The sequence below is a fragment of the Aspergillus terreus genome, genomic scaffold, assembly GCF_000149615.1.
Source record: "Aspergillus terreus NIH2624 scaffold_2 genomic scaffold, whole genome shotgun sequence".
NCBI classification, from domain to species: Eukaryota; Fungi; Ascomycota; class Eurotiomycetes; order Eurotiales; family Aspergillaceae; genus Aspergillus; species Aspergillus terreus.
Genome location: NT_165925.1, coordinates 272,133 through 299,412, shown reverse-complemented (window position 1 = coordinate 299,412; position 27,280 = coordinate 272,133). Strand labels below are relative to the sequence as shown.

The 27,280-nt window shown below is 54.0% G+C and overlaps 11 protein-coding genes across 11 annotated transcripts; 8 read left to right on the top strand and 3 right to left on the bottom strand.

The window, feature by feature from the left end:
• Nucleotides 1–16: 16 nt before the first annotated feature.
• On the bottom strand, nt 17–1,183 carry ATEG_01085 (uncharacterized protein; the record flags this gene model as incomplete). Its single annotated transcript, XM_001208450.1, has 3 exons — nt 17–509; nt 588–838; nt 932–1,183. The coding sequence occupies 3 exons, from the start codon at nt 1,181–1,183 to the stop codon at nt 17–19; spliced, it is 996 nt and encodes a 331-aa protein (XP_001208450.1).
• Nucleotides 1,184–1,953: 770 nt separating this feature from the next.
• ATEG_01084 (uncharacterized protein) lies at nt 1,954–2,695 on the top strand (the record flags this gene model as incomplete). Its single annotated transcript, XM_001208449.1, has 2 exons — nt 1,954–2,506; nt 2,559–2,695. 2 exons carry the CDS (start codon nt 1,954–1,956, stop codon nt 2,693–2,695), a joined length of 690 nt encoding a protein of 229 aa, XP_001208449.1.
• A 220-nt stretch (nt 2,696–2,915) lies between these two features.
• Nucleotides 2,916–4,606, bottom strand: ATEG_01083 (cytochrome P450 61; the record flags this gene model as incomplete). The annotated part of the gene is made up of 4 exons (XM_001208448.1): nt 2,916–2,921; nt 2,966–4,190; nt 4,241–4,391; nt 4,441–4,606. 4 exons carry the CDS (start codon nt 4,604–4,606, stop codon nt 2,916–2,918), a joined length of 1,548 nt encoding a protein of 515 aa, XP_001208448.1.
• Nucleotides 4,607–4,881: 275 nt separating this feature from the next.
• On the top strand, nt 4,882–6,745 carry ATEG_01082 (Zn(II)2Cys6 transcription factor; the record flags this gene model as incomplete). Its single annotated transcript, XM_001208447.1, has 6 exons — nt 4,882–5,170; nt 5,223–5,506; nt 5,565–5,689; nt 5,740–6,449; nt 6,497–6,522; nt 6,719–6,745. The coding sequence occupies 6 exons, from the start codon at nt 4,882–4,884 to the stop codon at nt 6,743–6,745; spliced, it is 1,461 nt and encodes a 486-aa protein (XP_001208447.1).
• A 1,725-nt stretch (nt 6,746–8,470) lies between these two features.
• On the top strand, nt 8,471–10,357 carry ATEG_01081 (putative protein kinase; the record flags this gene model as incomplete). The annotated part of the gene is made up of 2 exons (XM_001208446.1): nt 8,471–9,749; nt 9,810–10,357. The coding sequence occupies 2 exons, from the start codon at nt 8,471–8,473 to the stop codon at nt 10,355–10,357; spliced, it is 1,827 nt and encodes a 608-aa protein (XP_001208446.1).
• A 571-nt stretch (nt 10,358–10,928) lies between these two features.
• On the top strand, nt 10,929–12,951 carry ilv3 (dihydroxy-acid dehydratase ILV3; the record flags this gene model as incomplete). The annotated part of the gene is made up of 4 exons (XM_001208445.1): nt 10,929–10,993; nt 11,070–12,469; nt 12,529–12,847; nt 12,903–12,951. The coding sequence occupies 4 exons, from the start codon at nt 10,929–10,931 to the stop codon at nt 12,949–12,951; spliced, it is 1,833 nt and encodes a 610-aa protein (XP_001208445.1).
• A 612-nt stretch (nt 12,952–13,563) lies between these two features.
• On the top strand, nt 13,564–14,993 carry ATEG_01079 (uncharacterized protein; the record flags this gene model as incomplete). Its single annotated transcript, XM_001208444.1, has 3 exons — nt 13,564–13,682; nt 13,728–14,710; nt 14,935–14,993. 3 exons carry the CDS (start codon nt 13,564–13,566, stop codon nt 14,991–14,993), a joined length of 1,161 nt encoding a protein of 386 aa, XP_001208444.1.
• Nucleotides 14,994–15,621: 628 nt separating this feature from the next.
• On the top strand, nt 15,622–19,508 carry ATEG_01078 (uncharacterized protein; the record flags this gene model as incomplete). The annotated part of the gene is made up of 6 exons (XM_001208443.1): nt 15,622–15,828; nt 15,885–16,362; nt 16,412–16,556; nt 16,704–17,148; nt 17,195–18,400; nt 18,561–19,508. The coding sequence occupies 6 exons, from the start codon at nt 15,622–15,624 to the stop codon at nt 19,506–19,508; spliced, it is 3,429 nt and encodes a 1,142-aa protein (XP_001208443.1).
• Nucleotides 19,509–20,511: 1,003 nt separating this feature from the next.
• On the bottom strand, nt 20,512–21,298 carry ATEG_01077 (glutathione S-transferase family protein; the record flags this gene model as incomplete). Its single annotated transcript, XM_001208442.1, has 3 exons — nt 20,512–20,797; nt 20,859–20,996; nt 21,078–21,298. 3 exons carry the CDS (start codon nt 21,296–21,298, stop codon nt 20,512–20,514), a joined length of 645 nt encoding a protein of 214 aa, XP_001208442.1.
• A 407-nt stretch (nt 21,299–21,705) lies between these two features.
• On the top strand, nt 21,706–24,582 carry ATEG_01076 (uncharacterized protein; the record flags this gene model as incomplete). The annotated part of the gene is made up of 2 exons (XM_001208441.1): nt 21,706–22,985; nt 23,043–24,582. 2 exons carry the CDS (start codon nt 21,706–21,708, stop codon nt 24,580–24,582), a joined length of 2,820 nt encoding a protein of 939 aa, XP_001208441.1.
• Nucleotides 24,583–25,588: 1,006 nt separating this feature from the next.
• Nucleotides 25,589–26,777, top strand: ATEG_01075 (uncharacterized protein; the record flags this gene model as incomplete). The annotated part of the gene is made up of 2 exons (XM_001208440.1): nt 25,589–26,204; nt 26,506–26,777. The coding sequence occupies 2 exons, from the start codon at nt 25,589–25,591 to the stop codon at nt 26,775–26,777; spliced, it is 888 nt and encodes a 295-aa protein (XP_001208440.1).
• Nucleotides 26,778–27,280: the final 503 nt, after the last annotated feature.

Sequence of the window (27,280 nt, the reverse complement as noted above, 5' to 3'; positions counted from 1 at the left end):
ATTATAGTACGTATTCTTAAGCCAGCAAAAATAATGTAGAGCCCAACAGCGTAAACAGGCCCCGAATACTTGGCTTCAACAGAATCGGTGCAGCAGACTCTCCTGCACCCGTCTCCTGTGCCCCATGTCCGGTCGTATAACTGGCAGTGGTTGCGGAGGAAACAGTCGCTGAGACATTCGCCGAGGAAACCGTGGTGGCATTCGCTGCCGCCATGATAGCGTACGTCGATGGGCCAAACGTCCAGGTAAAAGTACTGCCGCTGATAGGCGTGGTGATGGAAACCCCCGTGTTTGTCAAAGGCCCTGTCCCATTCTCGGGGACGTTGTCCGGACTGTAGAAATTCTTTATGCCTCCCGCAGAGTCGGCCCCAAACCCTAAGGTGTTGGCGCAATCGTATTCCCGCAGGGTCGGCCCACAGGTATCCCAATCGTACGGACTGAACAAGGTTTCATTCCAGTAGGAAGCGGTGATATAATTCGGATCAGTGTCGGGGCAGGTATCCCAGATTCTGGTTGTAATGTAGAAGTTAGATGGCTAGATTACAGGACCTAGAAGACGGAGGAGGGAAGGGTATGATGGCACGTACGAAGAGATCAGGGCACTCATCGTGCAGCACTGACATCCGCGCAGGTCTTGTTCCAGCTCTGTTTCGGGCAGCCCGCAATCCACGGCATGACTCGTAATGAGGTCTTGTTTCTTTAAAACTTGGCCTATGTTACAGGCACATCCACCGGGGGCGTTGTCCGGGGCGGGGAAGAAAGGGATTTGATCCATATCGACATCAGCGCAGACGGCACGAAGCTCAAGAGCTTGGCGCTGGTATGCGCAGGAGTATACCTATCATCGCATTACGGTTAGCGTCCCAGTTGCTTGCGATCGAGCAGTTGATCAAAACCCTAAGAACTCTAGGAACTGGAAATGACCACCAACCTCGTTCCAACAGCTCGTTGCAATACAATTGATCATGTGCTGCGACTCCAGACAGCGACAGTCGTAGTAGCAGTCGTCGTCATTGTCGCCACAATCGTTTCGGCAGTCGACACCTGAGTCGTAGACACGCTGTGTGCATAACTTGAAGCCGGGTCGATCCACACAGCCAGATGATGTACCATACCACAGGCCGCGGGCCAGTTCCACTTGAACGGCCGTCACGGTTAGAGCAACGAGATGAATACTCCGCATTGTATGAAGATCTTGTCGAAAAGTGACTCTGGCCGGGGCTGAGGTAGATCACCAAGCAATGACTCTGGGAACGGGGCTTTTCTATTTATCTGCGCCGCCTTTCCCACCCCAGTCCATGGGGCACCACTAGCGCTCGCATAGGGCAGCCTGACCTTGGGTTACATTACATCTAACACTAGGCGGCCCCTAAGGAGAAGCTGTCGCTCCTTGGCAGGGCACTTTGGTAACGCCTAGCAGGAACTAGGAGCTCGGATGGCGTGGTTTGCATTCAAGCGAGCCTTGCCAAGATGGTGGGTCCGCCGCTAGTCGCAAAAGGATCAGGGCGCAATGGACTTGCAATTTTTCAGGAGAGTCCAGGGCGAGAGTGGGAATGAGATGAGGGTGGTTAGTCTTATAGTATGTCCGGAATAGTTGCGTACGGAGTACATGTATAAGCGACATACTCCGTAGGGCTGGGGTACCCCACATCCCCATAGAACCTTAACTAGTACACTATAATTACTCCAGATCAATGTATTGAGTCTATGAACGGATAAAGCACCTAGTGATACTACCTCGGCGGAACTTTTCTTTCATCTAAACACAAATACTTGACCACCAAGTCGCAAAATCACCGTTGAATTGTCCCGTGACAGACCCCAGATAACGTAAGCCACTGCCGTCGATCAACGCGAACCATGACGTCGTGCTTGCCGTCTGTCCTTACACTCTCCTTCGGTGCTAGATAGCCACACCACACTTTGTCCCTTATACCAAGACAAGATCTCATCATGACAGCAGCAGCAGTGTTCGGATGCACAGGAGCAGTCGGCTCTCAGATCCTCGCGACGCTCCTCGCATCGGACGCTTTCTCATCTGTCGCGACAGTCTCGCGCAAACTCCCAACCGCCGAGTCTCCCAAACTCCAAGCCATCGAGGAAGGAGACACCTCTAAATGGGGCACCACAATCGCCTCTCTATCCCCCAAGCCATCCGTAGTCTTCAACGCCGTCGGCACCACCCGAGCGGCCGCCGGCGGCATCCAGAACCAGTGGAAAATCGACCACGACCTGTGCATTGAAATCGCCAAAGCCGCCAAGGAGGCGGGCGTGAAGACCTACGTCTTTATCTCGAGTGGCGGGACGAGAGGGTTCCTCTCACGCCATGTGCCCTATTCGAAGATGAAAATCGGTGTCGAGGATGCGATCAAGGAGCTTGGCTTCGAGCATGCGATCATCCTCCGACCGGGGATGATTATCGGGAGAGAGAAATCCAAAGCGCCTCTCTTTGAGGCTATTGTTGGGCATCTTAATAAACTGGGACAAGGGGTCCAGGACCGCATAGGTATGTCAAACCGTTGGTTCTTGACTTCTAGTGTTCTTGCTGATTGGTGCAGGTCAGGACCAACTCATTATTGGGAGGGCGGCTGTCGCAGCTGCTCGATTGGCGGAGGACGGCAAAGCGCCGTCGAAATTTTGGGCGGTTGAGATGTCTGATATTGTTAGGCTTGGGAGGGATGAGTGGAAGGAGTGATGACGAGGTGGAGCCCCTACTGAGGGCATAATTAGAACGTAGTATATGGCCAATGTGTTATTATCTAGTATTTACAAGTCCATCTTAGTGATAGGTGCTGATTAATGATGCGATTCTTGATCGTGAATATATCCGTCTGACTGTTGAATATCGGAGCATGAACGCTCATGATCGCTTCCTGAATACTAACTGACATCCATCCTACACTTAATTAGCAACGTCATGGCTATCATCATCAGCACTTACCATTGGAAACAACGTGGCAAACACCCTTATCTCTTCTGACCGTTCAGTAGCGTGATGCGTCCAATCGAGCTCCAGCGCTGCTTTGCCGATCATCGCTGCCATAGAGAGCGGCACGTATCTCTTCGCGAGACACTCGTGCGCCCCAGCACCGAAAACTAGCCAGTTTTTGCCCTTCGATTCGGCATCTCCCGAGATCCAGCGCTCAGGTTCGAAGACGTCAGGATCAGGATACACAGCCGGATCATGCAGTGCCGGATAGCAGGACGGGATAATCATGGACCCCTTGGGAACAGTGTAGCTGGGCGTGACGGGGAAGTTCTTTGTTGCAAGATACGGAACAAAGATAACGGGAGGCCTATGGCGGAGGAGCTCCTTGACGACGGCATTGGTATATGTCAGGCCCTCCAGCATGGGGAGATCAAAGGGCTTGGATTTATCACCGCCGCGGGCAGCCAGGTTCTCGTCACGCACTCGATCGAGTACATCGGGTCGCTGGGCGAGGACTTGGAACAGCCAGGTTGTGGCGCTGCTAGATGCGTCCTGCGACGCGAACAGGAAGGTGAAGAGCGTCTCTCCGATCTCCTCGTTTGTGAATTCGCGTATGAGATTCGTGGGTTTCTCAACGTTCGCTTCGCCGGCGGCGACTCGCTCGCGGTATCGGTTCGATTCCATCATGTGGAGGACCCAGTGATCGACGATGCATGTGGGCGCCGCGCCGGATGCCATGTTTGCCTTGCATGCAGCTGCACATCTCGCGAACTCGGCGTGGACGGCGTCGGCCGTGCGCTTGCCGAGCCAGGGCTTCGTGTAGGGCACGTACATTGACAGCGGGATATTGACCAGCTCCAGGGCGGCAGTCACGAGATAGAAATCGTCGGCGATCTTCTTTACTGCGTCCTGGGAGATGTAGTCGCCGAAGAAGGTGCGGCACGATAGCGCGCAGTTGATCTCTCGGAACATGGTCATGAACTCCATCGGCCGGCCATTATTTGCTGCACTTGCAGCAACGAATTTGTCAAAGTATGTAGCAAAGACCTTGTCTTGGACGGGGAGGTATGTCGCCAGCGCGTTGTTGGTGAACAGGGGAGTCAGTCCCCGGCGGTATTCTGCGTGGGCTTTTCCTTGGAGAAAGACCCATGCTTTGGGACCGAGTATGTCTTTGGCGATCGGTACTAGGCATGGTTCTGCGTATGATGGGGATTTGAAGACCTTATGCGCTAGGTCTCGATCGGACGCGAGGACGACGAATCTGTAGATGTGAGCTGGGTCTTCGCTACCGAACGATTCGGAGTGGCATACTTGTGAAAGACGGATACACAGCTGAGAGGCCCGCTGGCCCATTGTGCAAGGTATTCCTCGAACTTGGGGTTGATCGCTTGGAGAAAGGGGCCCATCAGGGGCATCTTGAATGTCGGCCCTGCAATGGATCCTTTTCGCTTGATGTACATCACTAGATAGGTTAGAAGGAGGGGTATGGTATAAAGGCGAGACTATATTACCCTGGTCATAGAAGATCACACCAAGCAGAATGGTTACTATGTACTGGCAGGCTGACCATCCGCTGAACGAATCTGATACTTTGCCCTGCCAGTGGGTGGTGACATGCCATATCTGCCGGTCAGGCTGGGTGCTGTTGGCCATATCCGCCTGCATCTTGACGTTCATGATAATTTCCGATGGTCTCCTAAGAACCGACAGGGGTTTCATGGCCTTTTATACGAATTCTGTCCCATCCGCAAGATGATGGACAGGGACAGTGTATACATTACCGAAAAGGGACTAGACTCCGATCGTCGAGAGAACGGAGTCTAGTCCTCTTTGGGCCATCTACAGATCGGCTAAACGGATAAGACGCATGGCATCGCCTGACATCTCAGGCTCTCCACCACCATCTCCTTTAGTTGCTCGATTCAACCCGTAGATTACACCTCCCTCGCAAAATGCGCCAGACCCTTCGCCGGTCGTGTGCTGCGTGTGCTAGAGCCAAACACAGTTGCGATCTCCGCACACCTCGTTGCGCGCGGTGCATCAAACGCAAAATTCACTGCGTTTATGCGAATGCACCCGCAACGGCGCCGGCAGCATCCGGTCAGGAAGAGGGTCAATTAATAAGGAGGCCTCTGGAAAAGTTTAACTTGACGGACGGCCGGCTCGGTTCTCTCGATCCTTTCGATTCATACCCGCAGACAAGACTTCCGCGGGAGCGCGTCCAGCGTCTCATTCATAGCTGTATGTATGTCTTTGAGCACGCTCGTCGACCAAGGTGGAGCTGACAGTTCAGTCATTCACAAAATTGCTTTTCAATACTACCCCCTTGACTTGAACGCAGCCTCGAATCCTTTTCTCGTCTCTTGGTGGCCGCTTGCCCTCGGTGACCCCGCGTTGTTCCATGTCTCCCTGCAGACGGCATGTCTAGACGAGGAGTTGCTGGCCCAAAAGGGCTTCCAGGCATCGGAGATCCTTATGGCCGACTCTGTCAGGCTACTACGCCGCAAAATTGAGGATGTGTCGCTGGCGGTACAAGACGGGACGATGGACTCTGTCATCACGTTAGCAGCCATCGAAGTGAGTCCCTTATATTGTTGCTTGATCATTGTATAGCTAATGACTGAGAATTGGATAGTTTGGTAAAGGCAACACTGACATAAGCAACATGCATGTTGACGGGGTGAAGAAGCTAGTCAAGATGAGAGGCGGCATCAACGCGGTCAGACAGACGAGCCCGCTTACCGCAAGAATGGTCAGCTGGTAAGACACCCTGAATCGCCCGGATAGAATGAGTCATTAACGGGGCCAAGGGTGTCGATGCTTGTCACGGGCCGTCCTCAGTTCGAGACGCAAAACGACCTCGGCATTGGAGACGGTATTCCTCCCGTTCCGGAATGGCAGATTGATTCGTTCACGCTTCATAACCTGCCCGGGTTGGAAAGTGTAGATGTCGAATACGAAGTCCTAAACGTCTATCACCGTCTACGAAACGCCTTCCACCGAGCACAGCGAATACCCTTCCCACCTACGCAACTGCACGACCTCACATGCTTTGTCATCCATCGATTGTTACTTGCAGCTCCAGATACTACGTCCTCTCCATCGTCGCCGGTCACGGAATGTCTTCGGTATGGGATTGTGCTCTACATGTTCATTGTGCAGGGGCCGACGTATTTTTCGCATGCGGTCATACTCAATACCATTGTCGCCCGGTTAATGAGCCACATTACTGAGCTTGAGTCGATACACCATGAGTATGGCTTCTTTGATGTCTGGCTCCTTGCGGTGGGAATGGTGGCGTCGGCTGGAACAGCTCACTACTCGTGGTTCGTGGAGCGAGCACGGGCCATGGCTCGGTCTCTCGATTTTGAGAGCTGGAATGAGGTCTTGGTCAACATGAAGAAGATCCTGTGGCTGGAGACTGTGCCGATAGAGAATACGTTTCGACCTCACTGGGATAGGATGTTCAATGCTGCGGATGCCACTGGGGTGTTGGATCTGTCCCAATGTGCGGGACCCGGTGTGTATGAAAATCCGTCTCTGCTGACACTTCAGTATAAGGGGCAGAAAGTGTGAAGGCAGGGACGATTGATGTGTGTAGTTATATGTTTGTAACGACTAATGAGGATTGGGATTTGCGTAGTTTCCGGCATTAATTAGCGAGTAATGAGTTCAAGATATATAGTTGGGTTCATTTGGCGTGATATGTGAATGATGGCATGCATATAATCTTAATGGACAAGAATAGATGGGGAACGACCTGCTTACTAATGGTCAAATGTAGTCTAGTCTAGACAAGACCTTATCAAGTTGTAGCATGTTCGATTTCGCTCGACTGCAGGGTTCATAATGAAGCCGGAGATTGATACATTTCCCGAATGGGGATAGACTATCCGATCTTCGATAGGCTTGGCACGGACTAGATAGAGTACATAGGTACTGTACTGTAGATATCTTTACCGAACAATAAAATGCCGTGAATCAAACATAAGTATTCTTTTGTAGTCACTCGTAAAACAACTCGAAATGGGGCATTACGGGGCTATTACGTCTGAATGCCCAAGATCCAGTCGGGTTAGATGGATTGGAAGAGACCCTCAGTATCCAGGGTCTACGCAATCCGGTCATCACGACCCACTACCAACGGAGTGATCGACAAAGGCACAAAGGCCACAAAGCTGCCTGCCACATGGCTCAAACGAGAAACACCAAAACGATGCTTCACAAAGAGTGACTGGGCTCGATGACTCGAATCGATATAAGGTTCGAATTGGTCATGTCTATGTGAACAAAAATAGCAGCCGAGGACCAAGCGCGGGTTGACGACGCCTGTGCGGGACCAAAAGGTTCGCCACCTGCAGGCGCCAAGGCCTTTTGTCGGGTGGGGAGGCCCATTGTCCGGATGCGCGTGCGGCCACTATGGAGTATAGTAGGCACGTTATTATTAGGGCTTCATGGTTACCGTCCTAGGAAAGCCTGTCTGTCTGGGTTGTCTGACGGGGTAAGTTTAAAGGGATCTGCGGGCGTCGCAAGCGGGAGCAGTGATTTGTAGCGTTCTCGGTTGGTTGCTAGGGTGTAGGTTTGTTGGGAGGTAAGGAAGCCACCATGCAAGGTGCCGCGGTTCGCCCATGTAACTTACGAGCTGGTCACCATAGAATCAGTTAGGCACGATGTAGCTATACAGCCGGTACATAGTAGACAGTACAGATGACTCTTCATGAGTCCTCCGGATGAAGACATTGTGTTCCTGATCGGGACTTCCGTGGGCGGCATTACTGAATGCGGGGTAGTCTGGTGGCGCTAAGCCCGATGCAGGCACCGCGAGTCAGCTGACCCCGCCTGGATTTTCCTTTTCGTTTTTGGAGGCCGCAGCGTCATCCGCGCGCGATTCTTAGTGCAGGGAACAGCGTTTGGTGCTAGCAGCAGCTATCAAGGCACAGGCGGTGGTGGTCCATCCACCTGATTTGCCTCTCTCTCTCTCTCTCTCTCCATATCTTCTTCGTTCTACGCTCCTTTCTTGCTTTCAATTCCTTTCTTCCTTTCTCTCCCTCTCTTTCTCTCCTTCTCTCTTTCTCTCCAACATCCCCACGTCTTCTTTCTGAAACACTCCATTCTTCCCTTCTTCTCTTTCGCATCGCAGTTAGCGCCAACGGTCTCTTGTCATCGCCAAGGACCTCTGCCGTTCTGATAGAGTTGACCCGAGGGGTGTCCACTAAATCCCCGATCTCACCCGCCTGTGCACGTCTTCATCGTCTTTGCGCATTCTCTCCCTCTGGTCCTCGACCAGGGACGAAAACAAAGGCGTCTCCCCGATCCCGACTCCGGATCCGTTCGATGACCCCCTCGGACCCTCCATCGCCGACCGAGAGGTCAGGGTCAGGACCCTTTGTCAACCATTCCTCCGAGTTACACCAAACCACCTCACCAACGGATTCTGGTGACAATCAACATGCCCGGGCCATCCCTACCGTCTGTCCTGGTCCAGGGACCCTGGGCTCTCCAACTCTGTCCCTACCGCCGGGCCACGATCCATCCTATATAATGGCGCACCATGCGACGACCACCCATCCGTCGCTCCCTCCGCTTCACATTCGCACCGATCTCCCGGAGGCATCCTCTCAGTTGAGCCCGCCCAAGGACTGCGACCCCTTTATGCACCATAGCATATCGGCCAGCAGTCTTCCGCGCCGTACCCCGAGTCTGCGCGCGCTGGTGGCCGGACCCACGTCCAGCGGTGGTTCGTTATCGCCTGCGTCCGGCTGGCCATCCCCGCAGTTACTGGCCTGGGGCGAAATCACCCCCCTTCCGTCCCCCATCGGAGGCGCATCGCCTTGGAGAGCGCACCGTCGCGGCTCTCAGTCGCTCTCGCGGACCCCATCGATGACGTCAAGAAATGGTTCCAGCCTGAGCCTGCGACTCAGCGACTCGTCGCAAGCCCTCGGGCCGGCCGAGTCGCGATCGCGCGGCAAGCAATATGTCGCAACCGACAAGTCCCAGTCCCCGGAGACCCCCAGCAAAGTTCATACCGACACGGGTCCCAAACACGCGCGCAACCGCAGTCTGAGCGAATATGTGCCTCCGGGCCGCAGTGTGCCGGTCAAGCCCCGTCCCATTGCGGTATCGGGGACTGGCGTTGCCCCGGGCATGTCCTCATCTAGCGCCGATTCTAAAGCCAACAACCTGCACCGAGAGCAATACCTGGCGGTTCATCGTGGCATCGCGTTGCCCACGATTCGACCTCCGTCCCCGCCGAGAAGCAGCCGCAGTGGATTCGAAGATGGCGAGACCGAGCCGGTCATCACTCACGCCTCCGAACTGGGTGGAATGGACGAAATCTATTCGGTGCGGTCGGTTCGAACACAGCAACCTCGCAAATACCGCAAGATCCGCCAATTGGGCCAGGGGACCTTCAGTCAAGTTTGTCTGGGCGTCCGCATGGAGTCGCACGATAATGACGCCCCAGGTGCTGTAAATGGGATCAATCCTGCCACTCAGAAATTGGTCGCCGTCAAGGTGATCGAATTCGGTCCTGCAGGTGGCGCCGACGAGGAGCGATTGGAGGTTTCGCTTAAACGAGAGGTGGACATCCTCAAGTCGATCAATCATCCTTCGATCGTCCAATTGAAGGCATTCGGGAGTGATGAGAAGCGCGCTCTTCTAGTCCTGGATTATTGCCCCGGCGGTGACTTGTTTGATCTCGCATCGTCCAGCCCCAAGCCCATGAGCCCCGAACTCATTCGTCGCATCTTCGCCGAGTTGGTTGGTGCCGTGCGTTACCTCCACGAGAACTATGTGGTCCACCGGGACATCAAGCTGGAGAGTGAGTTATCTCTATTTTCTTCGACTTTATTTTAGCGCACTAACTAACTAAACCCTTTAGATGTCCTTGTCAATCTCCCGAGCGATGCAATGGACAAAGTCAGCGACTGGCGAACGTACGACCGGGCCGTGATCACGCTGAGTGACCTCGGCCTGTCGCGCCGCATCCCCGAACCACCGGAGAGCCCTCTTCTGCAGACGCGTTGTGGCAGTGAGGACTATGCTGCGCCGGAAATCCTCATGGGCCAACCGTATGATGGCCGCTCGACGGATGCCTGGGCTCTGGGAGTTTTGCTCTATGCGATGATGGAGAATCGACTTCCCTTCGATGCGTTGCCGGGCACTCGTGGAGATCCAGCGAAACTCCGGGCTCGGACGCCTCATCGCATCGCCCGGGTTGAATGGGCATGGTATCGATACGCCAACAGCGATGAGGAGTGGGATCCGGAGAAGGGCAAGGACCTCGAAGGGGCCCGTGAGTGCGTGGAGGGACTGTTGAAGCGGAACACCAAGCGGAAGAGTCTGGACGAGATTGCGTCTCTGGACTGGGTCCGCGAGGCGATTGATGTGCCCGGGGGACTCAAACGCGGTGATAAAGAGGTCCCCTAGAGCTGGCTCTGGGGACGTGGCTTTCCTCTCTTTCTTTTAATTTTGACTGATCTGATATCATTGGGTTTATATGGCATGGGTTACGAGGGCACTCAACGACGCCCTAGGTTATGGTTCTTTCTTCCGTTCTTCCCACTATCATTCTCATATTCTTTTGATTCTTCATGGTTAGACCAGAGGAACATGTTATACCCTTAGAATTGCTGTGCATTCGTTTGTGATGATTGGTTGATGTGCAATAGTTAGACATGATGATGTGTTGATATGTTTATTAGTGCCTTGTAGTTCTATACTTCAAGTACTTGTAGATAGTAGGTATGTTATGCACTTCTGCAGTTATACTCCAGATTACATGCAGCTATAAAGTGCTGACAAACGACGGGCGGGGATTGGCGGTCGGGGAGCGGCAGCTCGACTCCGACTTCGGTGTGGAGAGTCACCAGCTCCGACAACCCCGGTCCACATTATTTCTCTTTTTTGTCTCCTTCTCCCTTCCCCTCAATTGCCCCCTCGCAGTGCTGTCTCTACGCTGTTGATTCCCTCTCAGTCAACTGCGCTCCCTCCTGCGACAATGCTTCTCTCTCAGACCCGGGGCCGTCTGCCCTCCCTGCGGACCCTCAAGCGGTCCATGGCGGTGTAAGACCATATCCATCGAACCTCCCAACTATCATTCTCAATTCCTTCCCAGCTAACTGTCAATCGCTCCAACCAGCCGTCCGCTCTCTACCACCCTCCCCAAGCACAAGGCCGATGAGAAAGAGCCTGTCCTCAACAAAGTCTCCCGCCATGTCACCCAACCCATCTCCCAGGGTGCGTCCCAGGCCATGCTCTACGCCACCGGTCTCACCGAGGCCGACATGAACAAGGCCCAGGTCGGTATCTCCTCCGTCTGGTACAATGGCAACCCCTGCAACATGCACCTCCTCGACCTCAACAACCGTGTGCGGGAGGGTGTCCAGAAGGCTGGCCTGGTCGGGTTCCAGTTCAACACCGTCGGAGTCAGCGACGCGATCAGCATGGGTACCTCCGGTATGCGCTTCTCGCTGCAGAGCCGTGATCTCATTGCCGACTCCATTGAGACTGTCATGGGTGGTCAGTGGTACGACGCCAACATCAGTATCCCTGGTTGCGACAAGAACATGCCCGGTGTCCTGATGGCCATGGGCAGAGTCAACCGTCCCAGTCTGATGGTTTACGGTGGTTCCATTAAGCCCGGCTGCGCTTCGATGCAGAACAACGCCGATATCGATATCGTCTCCGCCTTCCAGGCGTACGGTCAGTTCATCAGCGGAGAGATCACCGAGCCCCAGCGTTTCGACATCATCCGCAACGCCTGCCCCGGAGGTGGCGCGTGCGGTGGTATGTACACCGCCAACACCATGGCCACCGCCATCGAGGTCATGGGTATGACCCTTCCTGGTTCCTCCTCCAACCCCGCCGAGTCGGCGGCCAAGAACATCGAGTGTCTGGCGGCCGGTGAGGCCATCAAGAAGCTTCTGGTGGAAGACATCCGTCCCTCCGATATCCTGACTCGCCAGGCCTTCGAGAATGCCATGATTGTTGTGAACATTACCGGTGGTTCGACCAATGCGGTGCTGCACCTTATCGCCATTGCCGATTCGGTCGGCATCAAGCTAGATATTGAGGACTTCCAGAAGGTCTCGGACCGTGTGCCGTTCCTGGCTGACCTCAAGCCTTCCGGCAAGTACGTCATGGCGGACCTGCACAAGATCGGTGGTACTCCTTCTCTGCTCAAGTTCCTGCTTAAGGAGGGCCTGATCGATGGCTCTGGTATGACCGTCACCGGTCAGACCCTGGCCAAGAACCTGGAGAACGTGCCGGACTTCCCCGAGGACCAGAAGATCATCCGTCCTCTGTCTAACCCCATCAAGGAGACCGGTCACATCCAGATTCTCCGTGGCTCTCTGGCCCCTGGCGGTAGTGTCGGTAAGATCACTGGTAAGGAGGGTACCGTTTTCACCGGTAAGGCTCGCGTCTTCGACCACGAGGACGACTTCATCGCTGCGCTCGAGCGCAAGGAGATCAAGAAGGAGGAGAAGACGGTCGTTGTCATCCGTTATACTGGACCCAAGGGTGGTCCGGGTATGCCTGGTACGTGTCCAACCGCCGATCCTGGTTGAAAGAACCATTGCTAACAGTGTTGTGAACAGAAATGCTGAAGCCTTCTTCTGCCCTCATGGGCGCCGGTCTGGGCGGCTCCTGCGCTCTGATCACCGACGGACGTTTCTCCGGCGGCTCTCACGGATTCCTGATCGGACATATCGTCCCCGAGGCTGCTGTCGGTGGACCGATTGGTCTGGTTAAGGACGGCGATGTGATCACCATCGACGCCGTCAAGCGTGTGCTGGATCTGGACGTTGACGAGACCACTCTGGCCGAGAGAAGAAAGCAGTGGGAGGCCGACAAGGAGGCTGGCCGTCTCCCTCCTACCGGTCTGACTCTGCGTGGTACCCTGGGCAAGTATGCTAGGTATGTCGTTCCACCCGATTTTTTCAGCGTGACGTATGCTAATGGTGTTGCTTAGAAATGTCAAGGATGCCAGCCACGGCTGCATCACCGATGCTCTTGACTAAACTGTACAGTGGTGTATGAGATGATTTCTGTATATTGTTTTATAATTACCCTTGTCTTAGGCTGATTGGGAGGATTTATGCTTGCATGGTTGCTCTTGGGAACGGCGATTGAGAACAAAAGCGTCTTAGTTTTGAATAAAGCATGTATTCCATTTCACTTGCTTGTAGCATATCTCTTTCTTCATTCATCTTGTGGCTGCTCTTGGCAGCGATTCTTCCGCGGCTGTTGATGCGGGGAGATGGCGGGGTATACAAGGTAAGTATATCTCTTTACCACGCATCACGGCACGTTCTGACGATATTGCCTATATCAGTCGTTTGATATCGTCCGGTGGATTGAGCAATCAACCATGATCAACTGTTTGAGGCTATGCGAGGACTCACTCCGCTGACGTGCTCACCCGGATGAGGCTCTACTCGATGACAACCTCGGCTTACTAGATCTAAATGACTCCAACTCATTGCAACATAATTGGAGAACATAGTGAAACTAACAGCAATCGGCTTTCCGGCACAGTTGCTTACCAATGTGGACTTGCTGTCTAATTCCGCACATTTGCAATATGAAAAATCCAGGCCTTCTCTCCGATTCTTTCTTCTCCATCAGCCGCTATGGATGACTCTGAGAGTAAGGAGCTGGGAGCCCCAGACCCGGTCATCCATGTCAAAGAGGGCGGCGTTCGCGGCTGGCTGCAAGTCCTCGGTGCATTTTTCATCTTTTTCAATGTCTGGTAAGTGTTCAGCGTGCACCTTGCAGTCCACACCTGACAGCCTAGGGGCCTCACATTTGCCTATGGATCCTTCCAAAGCTTCTACGCCCTCGAATACCTCCCTACGTCGGGGGCGTCCGCCATCGCCTGGATCGGCACGGTGCAGTCGTTCCTGCTCATCGTCTGCGGCGTCGTGAGTGGCCCTCTATTCGACCTTGGATACTACCGCGCCATGATCGCAGCGGGAAGCATCCTCTCCGTTCTCGGGATCATGATGCTCAGTCTCGCACACGAATACTATGCCATCTTCCTCAGCCACGGCATCTGCATGGGGATCGGTTTCGGCCTGCTGTACATCCCCAGCATTGCGCTGGTTAGCCGCCGCTTCACGCGCCGACGAGCCGTCGCCCTCGGCGTGTCGACCAGCGGCGCCCCCGCCGGCGGCATTATCTACACCCTCATGTTCGAGCAGCTGCTCCCGAAAGTGCGCTTCCCCTGGACAGTGCGCATCCTCGGCTTTGTCATGCTGTTCCTCTTCGTCGCCGCCGCCTTCCTCCTGCTATGGGGCACGGGCACCACACACCAAACACAAGGACCGCGCCAGCGGACCAAACTCCTCGATCTGCGCGCGTTTAAAGACCCCCCGTTCTGGAGCTTCACGGCCTCCAACTTCCTCCTCTACCTCGGCTACATGACTCCCTTCTACTACATCCCCACCTACGCCGAGACCAAGCTGCACACCACCCGCTCGCTCGGCCTCTACATCCTGATCATCTCGCAGGCCGCCTCGATCATCGGCCGCGTCGCCACCACCATCGTCGCGCACCGCTACGGCTCCATGCTCCCGTGGATCGCCTGCGGGCTGGTCTCGGGCGTCGCGTGTCTGGCCTGGCTGAGCGTCCACAGCCTCGCGGGGTTTATCCTGTATGCCGCATTTTATGGCGGCATCTCCGGCGCCCTCGTGCCCCTCCCGCCCAGCGTCTTCCCGCATGTCTGTCCCGACCCGCGGGCGCTGGGCACGTGGCTCGGCATGGCGCAGAGTATTAGTAGTGTGTCGACGTTGATCGGGCCGCCTGTCGCGGGGGCGTTGGCGTCGATCGGGGCGAGAGGAAATGCGGATTTGAATTTTACGAATATTAAGCTGTTTAGTGGGGTGGTGATGATTTCGGGGTCGTTTCAGCTGATGGGGTTGTGGTATTTGCTGAGGAAAATGCGGAATAAGAAGGGGTTGTTCTAGCTTATAAGAGACTGTCACTCCAAGACTACCTAGTAGGTATTCGGGCCAACTTGCAGCCCTCTAAGCACACCATCCATCTGTGGACCAACGTCTAGGGGCTACACATGTAAACTCACGATATCAAGGTCATTACTATGTGGGCTACGTGATTGATAACACTATCAGTGGATCGGATTCAGGTACTATACAGATCCAACAATATCTATTAGATTCTTGCCTGCATTTAATATATTCGAAACCTGCCGCTAGTCCATTCTTTACTATTTGCGGTTCATAATCCGCCTGGATGAATCTATCCTTGTAAGCGCTAGCCCTGAACCACCAGAGCAATATATGCAGATAGCAAACAGAACTGGTCTTTTTAGCCGATGAGACTGACATTGGACGAAACCCATACTTCTCCGTGCACTTCAGCAAGCAAAGCTGCAGAGTTGCAACTATTTAATCAATCCATCCAGCCCGCTTGCATAGGCTGCGGAAAACCTTCCAAACATCACTATGTTCTCCTTTTCTACGACCAAACTGTGGACGTTAGTGCTATGTGCACTGACAACCACTCTAGCCCACATCGACACGAACTACCGTATAGACGTCCATTCCCACCCCATCCCAGACATCTGGCTCGATGCCCTAAAAGAAGCCGGACACCCGGTAATCAACGGCTCCCTCATCGTCGAAGGGTTCCACGTCCCTGAGTGGTCCCTCGCAGGACACCTAGCGAGCATGGACGACTACGGACTGAACTACTCCATTTTAAGCATCACCGCTCCGGGCGTGAACTTCCTCGCCTCCAAACCAAAGAAAGCACAAGCTCTCGCGCGGCAACTCAACCACATCCTATACAACTACACCCAAACCCACCCCACAAAACTCGGCGCCTTGTGTCTCCTCCCGCTGCCGAATGTGAAGCACGCACTGGCTGAAATCAACGTATACTCTATATCTTATACTGCACCATGGATGTACCTTACTGACTACGCATGTAGTACTGTCTCGACGAACTCCACTTTGCCGGCGTAGGCCTCTACACCAACTACAACGGGCTATACCTCGGTGACGAGACCCTCGACCCCGTGTTCCACGCCCTGAACGAGCGCAACGCCACCGTCTTCGTGCATCCCACGACCCCGGGCTGCCACGCAGCGACGCTGGGGTACGGCGGCCCGCTGACGGAATATCCCTTCGACACCGTTCGCGCGGTCGAGAATATGCTGCTCACGGGACAGCGGCAGCGGTATCCGAACGTGACTATGATCTTCCCGCATGGCGGCGGCGCGATCCCGTATCTTGCGGGGAGGATTGCGGGCGTCGCTACTCTGGATGAGCTGGGTGCGTTGGATCCTGGATACACGGTGGCCCAGTTGAGAGGGTATTATTTTGATACGGCGGCGGCGTACTCGGCGATCCAGCTGCAGGCGCTGAGGGCCTTTGGGGGCGTTGGGAGGATTGTCACGGGTACAGACTGTGAGTAGGAGTGCACGTGCTGGTGATATTCTGCTGACTGTTTGTTTAGTTCCTTACGTGCCGGTCAACCAGGCGAAGCCGGGGCTTGCTTCGATTCAGGTAAATGGCGGGTTTAATAGCTCGGAGATGGGGATGATCAATAATGGGAATGCGTTGTCGATATTTCCACGGGTCAGAGACAGGCTGGGGCTTTTGTAATAGAGTGAGATGAGATTGACAGGGCGGTGCTCAAGACTGCATGCATTGTGTTCTCGAGATGCATGGGGATACATGCGTCTCCAACAATCCCCGCCTCGGAGACGGTAGACAAAAGTACATCCTCACTCGCATTCGCCAATCAGTCCCCGACACGCAATGCACGGCTGCATGCCTGCATGCAAGCGGGTGCAGCTTCTCCGCACGAAGACAAGCCATCTGCCGCTCAGGGCGAGCGTTTCTGTATCTCTTCATCTCCCTAAAAGCAAAACCTCCCAAGCCATACAACGATACCAATATTTTGACATGATTTCCAAAGCAACCCTTGCTCTTCTACTCTTGAGCGTCTATCTTCTCCGTCTTATAACCAATAGGTTCAAGTCCGGCCTTCGTGATATCCCCGGCCCAACCCTTGCTAAATACACCCGCCTCTGGAAGCTATACAGCGTCTGGAAAGGCAATCACCACACGACCGAGATCAGTCTGCATCGAAAGTATGGACCGCTCGTGCGAATCGGGCCCAACCATATCTCCGTGGGCGATCCAGCCGCCATCCCCATCATATACGGCCTCAACCAGGGCTTTACTAAAGTACACCCCCCATCCCTCAGACCACCACAAGACACTGACCACACAGACGGGATTCTACCCCATCCAATCCATCTCCTGGGACAAAAAACCGCAGATGAACCTCTTCTCCACCCGAGACGAGGCCTTCCACCGCAGCCAAAAGCGCCCCGTAGCAAACGCATACAGCATGACGTCCCTGCTGGAGATGGAAGATGCGATCGACTCCTGCACGCATCTCTTCATGGACCGACTGCGCGCGTTCGCCGCCCACAAGCGCCCCGTCGACCTGGGCACCTGGCTGCAGTACTACGCCTTCGACGTGATCGGCGAAGTCACCTTTGCGAAGAAACTGGGCTTCCTCGAGGAAGGCCGCGACGTCGACGCCATGATGGAATCCATCCAGGGCATCCTGCGCTACGCCAGTCTCTGCGGCCAGGTCCCCGACGCCCACCCGTTCCTCCTGGGCAACCCGCTGTTCCCGATTTTCGTGCCCAGCATGGAGTCGTGGAACCAGGTGCTGCAGTTTACGCTGAAGGTGCTCCATGCGCGGGGTTCGCTGGGCAAGGACGAAGAAAACATGCATGAGCAAAGTCCAGATGAAGGGAAAGATCAGCTCTCCCGGTGGCTGGCCATCCACCGGTCCGACCCAGCCAAGCTTTCCAAGCGCGACATTATCGTGCACACGTCGACCAACGTGTTTGCCGGCTCCGACACGACGGCCATCGCCCTGCGCGCCATATTCTACTTTCTCCTGCGCCATCCGTCCGTGCTGGCCAAGGCGCAAAAGGAGATCGACGCCGCCAACGCCCAGGGCCAGTTCAGTGACCCCATCTCCTACCGCGAATCGGTCACGCATCTCCCCTACCTCGCAGCGGTCTTCAAGGAGGCCATGCGTCTGCACCCCTCTGTCGGACTCATTCTCGAGCGCCATGTTCCGCGACAAGGCGCATCTATCGCCGGGAAGCACATCCCCGGCGGCACGGTGGTGGGCATCAACGCGTGGGTTCTCCATCACAACCCCGCGGTGTATCCTAACCCGGAGGCGTTTGTCCCCGAGCGCTGGTTGGACAGCTCGCCGGCGGCGCTGAAGGCGATGGAGCAGAGCTTCTTTGCATTTGGGGCGGGGGCGCGGACCTGCATTGGGAAGAATATCTCGCTTATGGAGATGCATAAGATCGTGCCGCAGATCTTGAGGGAGTTTGACGTTAGATTGTGTGCTCCGGAGCTGGAGTGGAAGACTCGAAATGTGTGGTTTGTGCAGCAGGAAGGCTTGGTGTGTGAGCTTGTGCCGAGGAGACATTGACCGTTTACTATATGATATGGGATATACAGTATGATTGCAGATGTATCTACGACTATGGAGTAAACACAACATGACCACCCCATCCCGACCGCTCTGCAGCAACCTTGAGAGCCTCCTCAGCAGCTGTCAGTCCAAACTCCTCCGTCTGAGAGACACCTGCCTTCTCGCCCAACGGCAGCACCCCCGCTTCCACCATCTTGACCAGCCGCTCGACATGCTCCCGCGAATACATGAACCGACCCTGCAACCGGATACTCTTCAGCATGACCTCTATATACGGCACCTCGATATTCCCCCCGTACCCGCCCATGATAATGCACCGCCCGAACGGCCGCAGCGCACCCACGCCCGCAGCCAGCAACGCACTCGACGTGACCGCCGGCGGCGAGAAATCCAGATACGCATCCGCGCCCTCACCACCCGCCGCCTCGCGGAACAGCTCACTATTCCTTGCAGGATCATCCGTGACCGTCACCGTTCGCAACCGGTGCCCACACGCAGCGTGGATGCTCCGCAGCGCGGCGAGAGCGCCGGTATTCCGCCCCGCCGCGACGACAGTAGCACCCATCGCCAGCGCCATGCCCACCGCCGCACCGCCAAACCGCCCCGTAGCCGGCGCCACGACGACAATCTCGCCCGGCCGGATATCCACCTCGGACAGCCCGCCAAACGGCACCAGAAACACGGACATCAGGGCCAGCTCCGCGGAGGTGTACCCCATGCTCCGCACGAGGACGTCCTCGTTGAGCGGGAAGAGATTCTCCAGCGGGAAGCTCGCATACTCGGCGTACGAGGCGTCGCGCCACTCGCCGTCCATCAGTTTCTGGGCTGCGGGCGACCCGCCGTGCAGGCCGTGCAGGATCGCGGTGGAGGGCGAGTCCCGTGCGCGGATGGTTGCGTCGCAGAGGACGAGCTGGCCGGGCGTCAGGGAGACGGCGTCCGGGCCGACTTCGCAGACGCGGCCGATGGCACTGTTGCCCGGGGTCATGGGCAGGGAGAGTGGGTAGGGACGTGTGCCGTCGAGCACTTCGTTCATGTAGGGGACTATGTTGGCGGCGAGAATGCGGACCACGGCTGAGCCGGCTTTGGGGACCGGACGGGGGACCGTCTCTAGGACCAGGGGCTTGCCCCGTTCGTGGAAGATGAGAGCGTTGTGGGTGGCCATTGTGAATTGTAGTAGGATGCTCCGGTGGTCTGGTGATGGGATGTAGGGCTCGGTTCTCGTATTTATATTGTAGGTTGCGATGGTATGTCCGCTAAGGCCTAATTCCGAGAAGTTATCGGCAGTAGCAGAGTATATCCGTGCACCAGGCTTATCAGCAAACGGCCTATTGAGCAAAAGAATACGAGCTTTACGAGCGCCTCGCCGTCTGCTGTTCTGGTTCTCGTAGGTGATTAATGCCGTCCGGGCTATGGAATTTGCTCTGGGATTCCGGATACGCATGGCTGACTTATTGGCTATTCCATTATAGGGGAGCGTTACCAGTAATATAACAAACGGGTACCCGCGACGATAATCTGATATGAAGGTGATTCGTGTAAAACCCTAGACAAAGCCGCGGTGGGCTGGAAAGTCTACGAGAGTATCGCGTCGCAGGGCGGTCTCTGGACCGCATCCAACAGTACCCAGCAGCATCCGTGCGCAACATTTGCCTGTGTTGCTGCGTACTACCCGGAACGACCCAAGCGCACCGCCATCATCTAGACCAAGAAAGGCCTAATGAATCGATGCTCAGGAGATCATGCGTTGACGAAGCTGCTGACGAATGCGAACATCCCTACTGATCCCTTCCCCGGCTTCATGGAGGACGCGAGAATGGGCGCGATTGCTTGGGGTTTGCCTTACAAGACCTCTGCAGATCTCGGTTCTAATGGTTCGGATGCGTATGTTGGTGAGGTGCTGTGCCTGGGGATTGACGCAGATCATCATGAAAAACCAATGCCAGGCCATGTGCACTTACTCCATGCGGCAACGGGTGAGGCTCTGGCCTATCTCGACGGAAGCTCTACGTAAGGGATGCGTGAACAAGTCTCGTATCTCGCCCTTTCATTTACTAGTATGCTGGCTTTCCTACCATATCTTATAGGATAGTCCCTGCCTCTGCAGCAGCCTTCACCCATGACTCTCTCTGCTGCAGTCCCCTGAACCACTTCTCCGCGTTCGGATACTTCTTGAAGACTTCTTTCCACCGTCCTGCCATCAAGGCAGCCCCGTTTGGCAAGTGAAAGAGATCAGCCAAGGTTAACTCGTTCCCAGCAAGGTATTTCTGGCTGGCCAGAATCTTGTCATAAACGGCGAGGACGGTTTCAAGGTCCTGTTCAGCCTGCGCAACCCTTGCTTCGTCGGGGGGACCAAGGCCTTTCATTCTGCATGGTCATGAGTAAGTGGGCCTGAGGAAAGAAACAGAGGTATTTAGTGTATACATACGGTTTGATCATGAGCTCAGTTCCGATCGTCTCGGCCGCCGCCGCAAAGTAACTCTGTTCGATTGAACAGGCTTGTTCAAAGCGGCCGTAGGACTCCTCATCGCCCTCGGGAATCAGTTCAGCACCGGAGCGGTATTTTCTATTCCAGGAACAGGTCAGGAGATAAATATTTATCCGAGTTGCGCTCTTTTTTCAGGCAGATCATAAGAGAGAGACCTACCTGGCAAGATACTTGCAAATAGCCCTGCTTTCGAAAATGATGAACCCGTCATCATCCAATACCGGCACCTTTCCAAAGGGCTGCAGTTTTTTGTAGTCCTCGGTCTTCTGGTCTCCCTTCGCGATGTCAATGCGAATCAGCTCGTACGGTAATTCCTTCTCTAGAATCGTGACCAAGACACGGGAGGTGGACATGGCAGAGCCGTAGAGTTTGAGGACCATGTTGCCGGTAGGACGGTTAGAAAAGATGGTAAATTGGTGGTAGAGATCAATACAGATTGGTTGATGGGCAATGATACGAAGTTGCCAGTCGTTGTGTTTCCATCCATCCTCAAAATATCACATCAGGCTTCAATGGGTTGGATTACTTTAGTGCTTATGGAGTACACCAAATCTAGAATTACCGCTCACTGATTGGATAATGTGTCCTGGTGAGTAAGCTGTGGCTTTGTGATCACTGAGCTGTCACTGAGCACTGCTGATTGATCACTGGGCCTGAACCTGAGTGTCCTCCCACCCAGCGGACAGAATCCGGTGTATATGGGGACATATATCTACCCCCTCCTCCAAAGTCGACGGCCGAGTCGAGTTGCCTACTTTCCATACCGCGAGAACTGCTCTCAACTACGATGGCCGATCCACTTTCCATCGCATCAGGGACCGCCGGGCTGCTTTCGTTGGGTATCCAAGTCACCCAGGGCTTGGTCAAGTTTTACGCTACATACAAGGACAGAGACACCGATCTGGAGAAAATTACACGGAATCTCGACAGTCTCCTGAGCATTTTTCGACTTCTCGATATTGCGGTAAACGAACGTCGATCGCAGGCCGATACACAAGACCTCCTCCGCGAAGTAGAGAAGGCGGTCCGGGATTGTGAGGAGACCATCACCGAGCTGCAGAGCGAGTGTGAGAAGTTCCACAAAGACTCGACCGCCAGTTTAAAGGATCGCGTCAGGGTTGCTGGGCGTCGTGCCGCCTACCCCTTTCGGAAAAGCACTCTACAGAAGCTGGAAGAAGACGTCAGCGACATCCGTGAAAACCTGGCGTTTGCACTCGACGTCCTACAGCTTAAGAGCCACAGTCAGATCGAGGATGGCATATCGGAAATCAAAGCACTGATCGAGCGAACAAATGCGTGTCAAGTCTCTTTTACGATTCGTTGCTGGCTTGGGGCGCCGGATGCATCTGTCAACCACAATGCCATCTGCGCGAAGTGCCATTCAAGCACAGGCCTGTGGTTCGTCAACGGCCATCACTTTCAGACATGGCTAAAGGACCGTCATTCCTTCCTCTGGCTGAATGGTTTCGCAGGATGTGGCAAGTCAGTCCTTTGCTCGACCGCAATCCAGCATACGTTTCGCGCGATGAGACAGAAACATGAAGTCGGCATCGCGTTTTTCTACTTTTCCTTCACCGACGAGGCAAAGCAAGATGTTAATGGCATGTTACGCGCGTTGCTGTTGCAGCTATCCGGACAGCTACCGGACGGTGAAAGATATCCAGAGCAACTGCATGCGTTGCATAAATTTGGGTCTCCACCCGTGCATGCGCTGCTTGACTGTCTGCGGTCCGTCCTTGAACGGTTCCGCGATACTTATATTCTATTCGACGCGCTAGATGAGAGCCCGCGTGACTGCAAAAGGGAAGACGTCTTAAAAGCAATCCAAGTGATGCGCCACTGGTCGATACCCGGTCTCCATCTTTTAGTGACGAGTCGCAATATCGTAGATATACGCGTATCGTTACGTCCGTCTAGTGACGAAGATCTTCCGCTGAGGAATTCGGAAATTGACAGAGACATATCAAACTTTGTCACTTATCAGCTCGAGAATGATCCGAAGCTCCAGAAGTGGAAAGAACGCCACCACGAGATTAAGGCAAAATTGACCGCCAGTGCGCAAGGAGTGTAGGTGTTTATCAACTATGAATCAGTCTCCCCCATTCTGACCAGGATCACATACAGGTTCAGATATATCGAATGCCAGTTTAATGCCCTTCGCCGGGCAAAAAACCGGAACCAGCTTGATGAATGCCTGTGCACATTGCCCCGTGATCTTGATGAAACATACGAGCGAATCTTGTGCAGTATCGATAGTGACTACGTTGAGGATGTGCGAAGGGTTTTGACTGTGCTTTGCTACTCTTGTCGACCGGTCACTGTGAAGGAACTGATCGACGCACACGCTGTTGATTTAGGCGAGCAACCGCATCTCGATCGTGACGGCCGTTCGTACGAACAAGACGATCTTGTGGATATCTGCCTTGGTCTTATCGAGATCGCATTTGTGGAAGATGACAATGGGCAGCCTACCTTGATTGTTCGCATAGCATATTTCTCTGTTCAGGAGTATCTCCAATCGGACCGCATCTTGCAACAAAACTCAAGAATATTCGCTATGCAAAGGGCGACTGGAAATACGGAAATAGCCCTTATATGTGTCGTTTACCTTATGGAGCCAGCTCTCTCGGAAGAGCCGTTAGATGAGACGAAGCTCACGCTGTTCCCCTTTGCTCGCTTTGCAGCCACGCATTGGTTTTCTCACTACGCAACCTCCGGGGAAGGGAAGAGAAAGGTTGAACCGTTCGTGCTGAGACTTTTCAAAGACGAGATGATGGCTTTTATAACATGGATACGGCTACATGATATGGATCGTCCCCAGCTAAATCGACCGGACTATGATCGGCCTATGACGAAAATTGCGTCGCCAATATACTACGCAGCCTTGCTGGGATTAGAATTCGTCTTGAACAGTATATTACGGGCTCACACTGACAATTCAAAGGTATCAGAAATCGTGAACGCAAAAGGTGGATCCCATGGCAATGCACTCCAGGCCGCTTCAGGCGAAGGGCATGAGAATGTAGTGCAGATGCTGCTGGATCGAGGTGCTGATATCAACGCTCGGGGTTCATTCTATGGAAATGCACTCCAAACCGCCTCACTACAAGGTCATAGCAATGTGGTATATATACTGTTAGATCGAGGTGCCGATGTTAACGCTCAAGGTGGATCCTTTGGCAATGCAGTCGTGGCCGCTTCACTACAAGGCCACGAGAAGATAGTGCAGATACTGTTGGATCGAGGTGCCGATATCAGCGCTCGGGGTGGATACTACGACAATGTGCTTCAGGCCGCTTCATATGGAGGCCACGAGAAGATAGTGCAGATACTGCTCGATCGAGGTGCCGATATCAACGCTCAGGGCGGATTCTATGGCAATGCACTACAGGCCGCTTCATATGGAGGCCACGAGAAGATAGTGCAGATACTGCTCGATCGAGGTGCCGATATCAACGCTCAGGGCGGATTCTATGGCAATGCACTACAGGCCGCTTCAGATGAGGGCCACGAGAAGGTGGTACACATACTGTTGGACGGAGGTGCCGATATCAACGCTCAGGGTAGACTCTATGACAACGCACTCCAGGCCGCTTCAAACAACGGCCGCAAGAAGGTGGTGAAGATGCTGCTGGATCGAGGTGCCGATCAACGCCTACGGTAGAATCTATGGCAATGCACTCCCGGCTGCTTCACTACATGGCCATGAGAAAGTGGTGCAGATCCTGGTGGACAGAGGAGCTGTCCTGCATATCAGAGATCCTAGAAACCAGCTCACGCTGCTATCACAGGCAGCAGAGAAAGGGCACGATTTGATCACTAAACTTTTGCTTTGGGTTCAACAAGAGGGATAATTGTGGTGAGACCACTATCCTACGCAGCCTGGCGGGGACACAACGCCGTTACCAAGGCAATTCTGACCAATAACTCTGTGGATCCGGACCAGAAACATAGATCACTACGGCTCAACGTCGCTATCAATCTTTACTTCTTTACTACTATCTTCCAATTATTATACTACTATATAAAATACTGCAGATTAGTCATAATGTGTCGAAAGAATGCGATTTACGCAGGCCTGCATAGCCTCCCTACGGCCTGTTTTTTTCTCTATTTTTTTCTTTTTTTCTATAGCCTATCCTACGGCCTATCCTACCCTGTATTCGCACCTGCTAATTTACCTGCCTACTAGCCTGCCTGCGAACTACCTGCGAACTGCCCGCGAGACTGCCTGCGAGACTGCCTACAAAATTGCCTATTTAACTATTTACTTAATAGATAGATAGTTTAGCAGGTGGTTTTGTAGGTGGTTTCATAGGCGGTTTAATAGGTGGTTTGACAGGTGGTTTGACAGGTGGTTTGACAGGTGGTTTGACAGGTGGTTTGACAGGTGGTTAATCTGGTAATATGCCTATAGAGCTACCCCCCAGGCCCTTTTTGCATGACTAATCGGCCCGTAGTTAAACACAAGCCGCTGAGCGAAGCGAGGGAATACGGCTTATTGTCCCTGATAAGCGGCACCCCCATCTGCCGAACATTTCAATTCTTGCGAAGCTTTTGATTAGCAACGATCTATCTCTTTTTGTCTTCTTCGGCAGGGTACTAGATCAATCAGCTAGCCACAAACTTGCTAGTGCATGATAGGAACTGGGGTATAAAAGCAAAACAGAATGCCACCAACACTCCTCAGCCTCCCGAGCAAGCTTCTCCAAGCTATCGCGGACCAAGTCTCCTTCGAGCACGACCTCAATGCTCTCACTCAAAGCCACCCTCGACTTGATGAAATCCTAACTCCCTACATTAGAGCTCGCAAGGACCGCCAGGAGCGCAGTAAGCTCCTCATCTTCGCCATAAAAAGCTCCAAACCACCTCAGCTGTCTCAGCTGCTGCTCCGAGATGGCGCCGACCCGACAGTGCGAGTGGAAATGGAACAAGGCAAGACGGCGCTTCATTTTGCCGCGGAGACAGGGCAGACCGTGGTTGCGCGCGTCTTACTAGCCCATCAACGTAGCCTACTAGACATCCGTGATGGGATAGGGCAGACACCTCTCATGTGTGCCGCCAAGGGTGGTCACGAAGCCGTGGTGCGCACACTGCGTTCTACAAAGTATGGGCCGGCAGATGTAGCCTTGCGTGACTGCAAGAAGCGGAGTGCTCTCTGGTATGCAGCCCATGGTGGCAATGTCACTATTGTGCAGATGTTGCTGGATACAGGAAAGATTGATCCCAAGTGTGCGGATTTTGATGGGCTAACTCCATTTGCATGTGCTGCGCGTGAGGGTCATTGTGAGGTGATGCGGTTGTTGCTCTCGGAAGGGGTCGACCCAGACTGTCGGACGCATATTGGGAAAACACCCTTATACCTGGCTGCGGGAAAGGGGAGGGAGAAGGCTGTGCAGTACTTGCTGGCCCTCAGTCGGGAGGGCCGCGTGGATCCTGACTCGAGGACTGTTTTTGGGGAAACGCCGCTACGAGAGGCAGCCAGGGGGGGGGGGTCATCCGGGGGTTGTCCAGCAGCTCTTGGGGGTAGAGGGAGTCAATCCCGATCCCGTCGATCAACTACATCGCACTCCGCTGATAGTAGCAGCGCTATATGGGCATGCCGAGGTGGTTCAGCTATTGCTGGCGACAGGCAAGGTGCAGCTTAATGCCAGGGATAGAAGCGGAATGACACCTTTAATGTGGGCGGCGAAATGCCGGCGGATTCCTGTTGTCAAGCTCTTGCTATCAACAGGGCAGGTGCAGGTCGATTTCGATCTGAGAGAGTTGAGGAAGGGGGCCTCACTTTTTGGATTAAGAGAAGAATCGGATCTGCCTCTTCTTGAGCTTCTCAATGCGTACAAGAGAGACAATTCATAGCTGGAACCAAACCTACTTCTGGAAGGACAACGTTAATGTTTCTGACTGTTGGTGTATCTGTCAACCACGATGCCACCTGCGCAATGCCATCCAAGCACAGGTCTGAGGTTCGTCAACGGCCAATACTGTCAGATATGGCTGGAGGACCGTCATTCCTTCCTCTAGCTGGATGGTTTCGCAGGATGTCATCAGATGAGATCGATCCGACCCGACAGAGAACTTATCTTGCCGAATCACAGACGGGTAATCCCCCGAGTGTGTTGCGAGGGTCGAGGGCTTACACCATCTCTAGCTGCTCCAGCGGGCCAGTGAATCATCTAATCGCGTCTGTCAGTTGGGCATGCCTCCATAAGACGGTGACTGCAGAGCATATGCCATAACTGGCTGCATAGTTTGTCAGATTAATAATTCGAGGAAATTCTGTTTCATAATTCGCATGACAATTCGCATAAACGAACACTGGTATCATTGCATAATCGCCTATTCAGATCAGATCAAATATA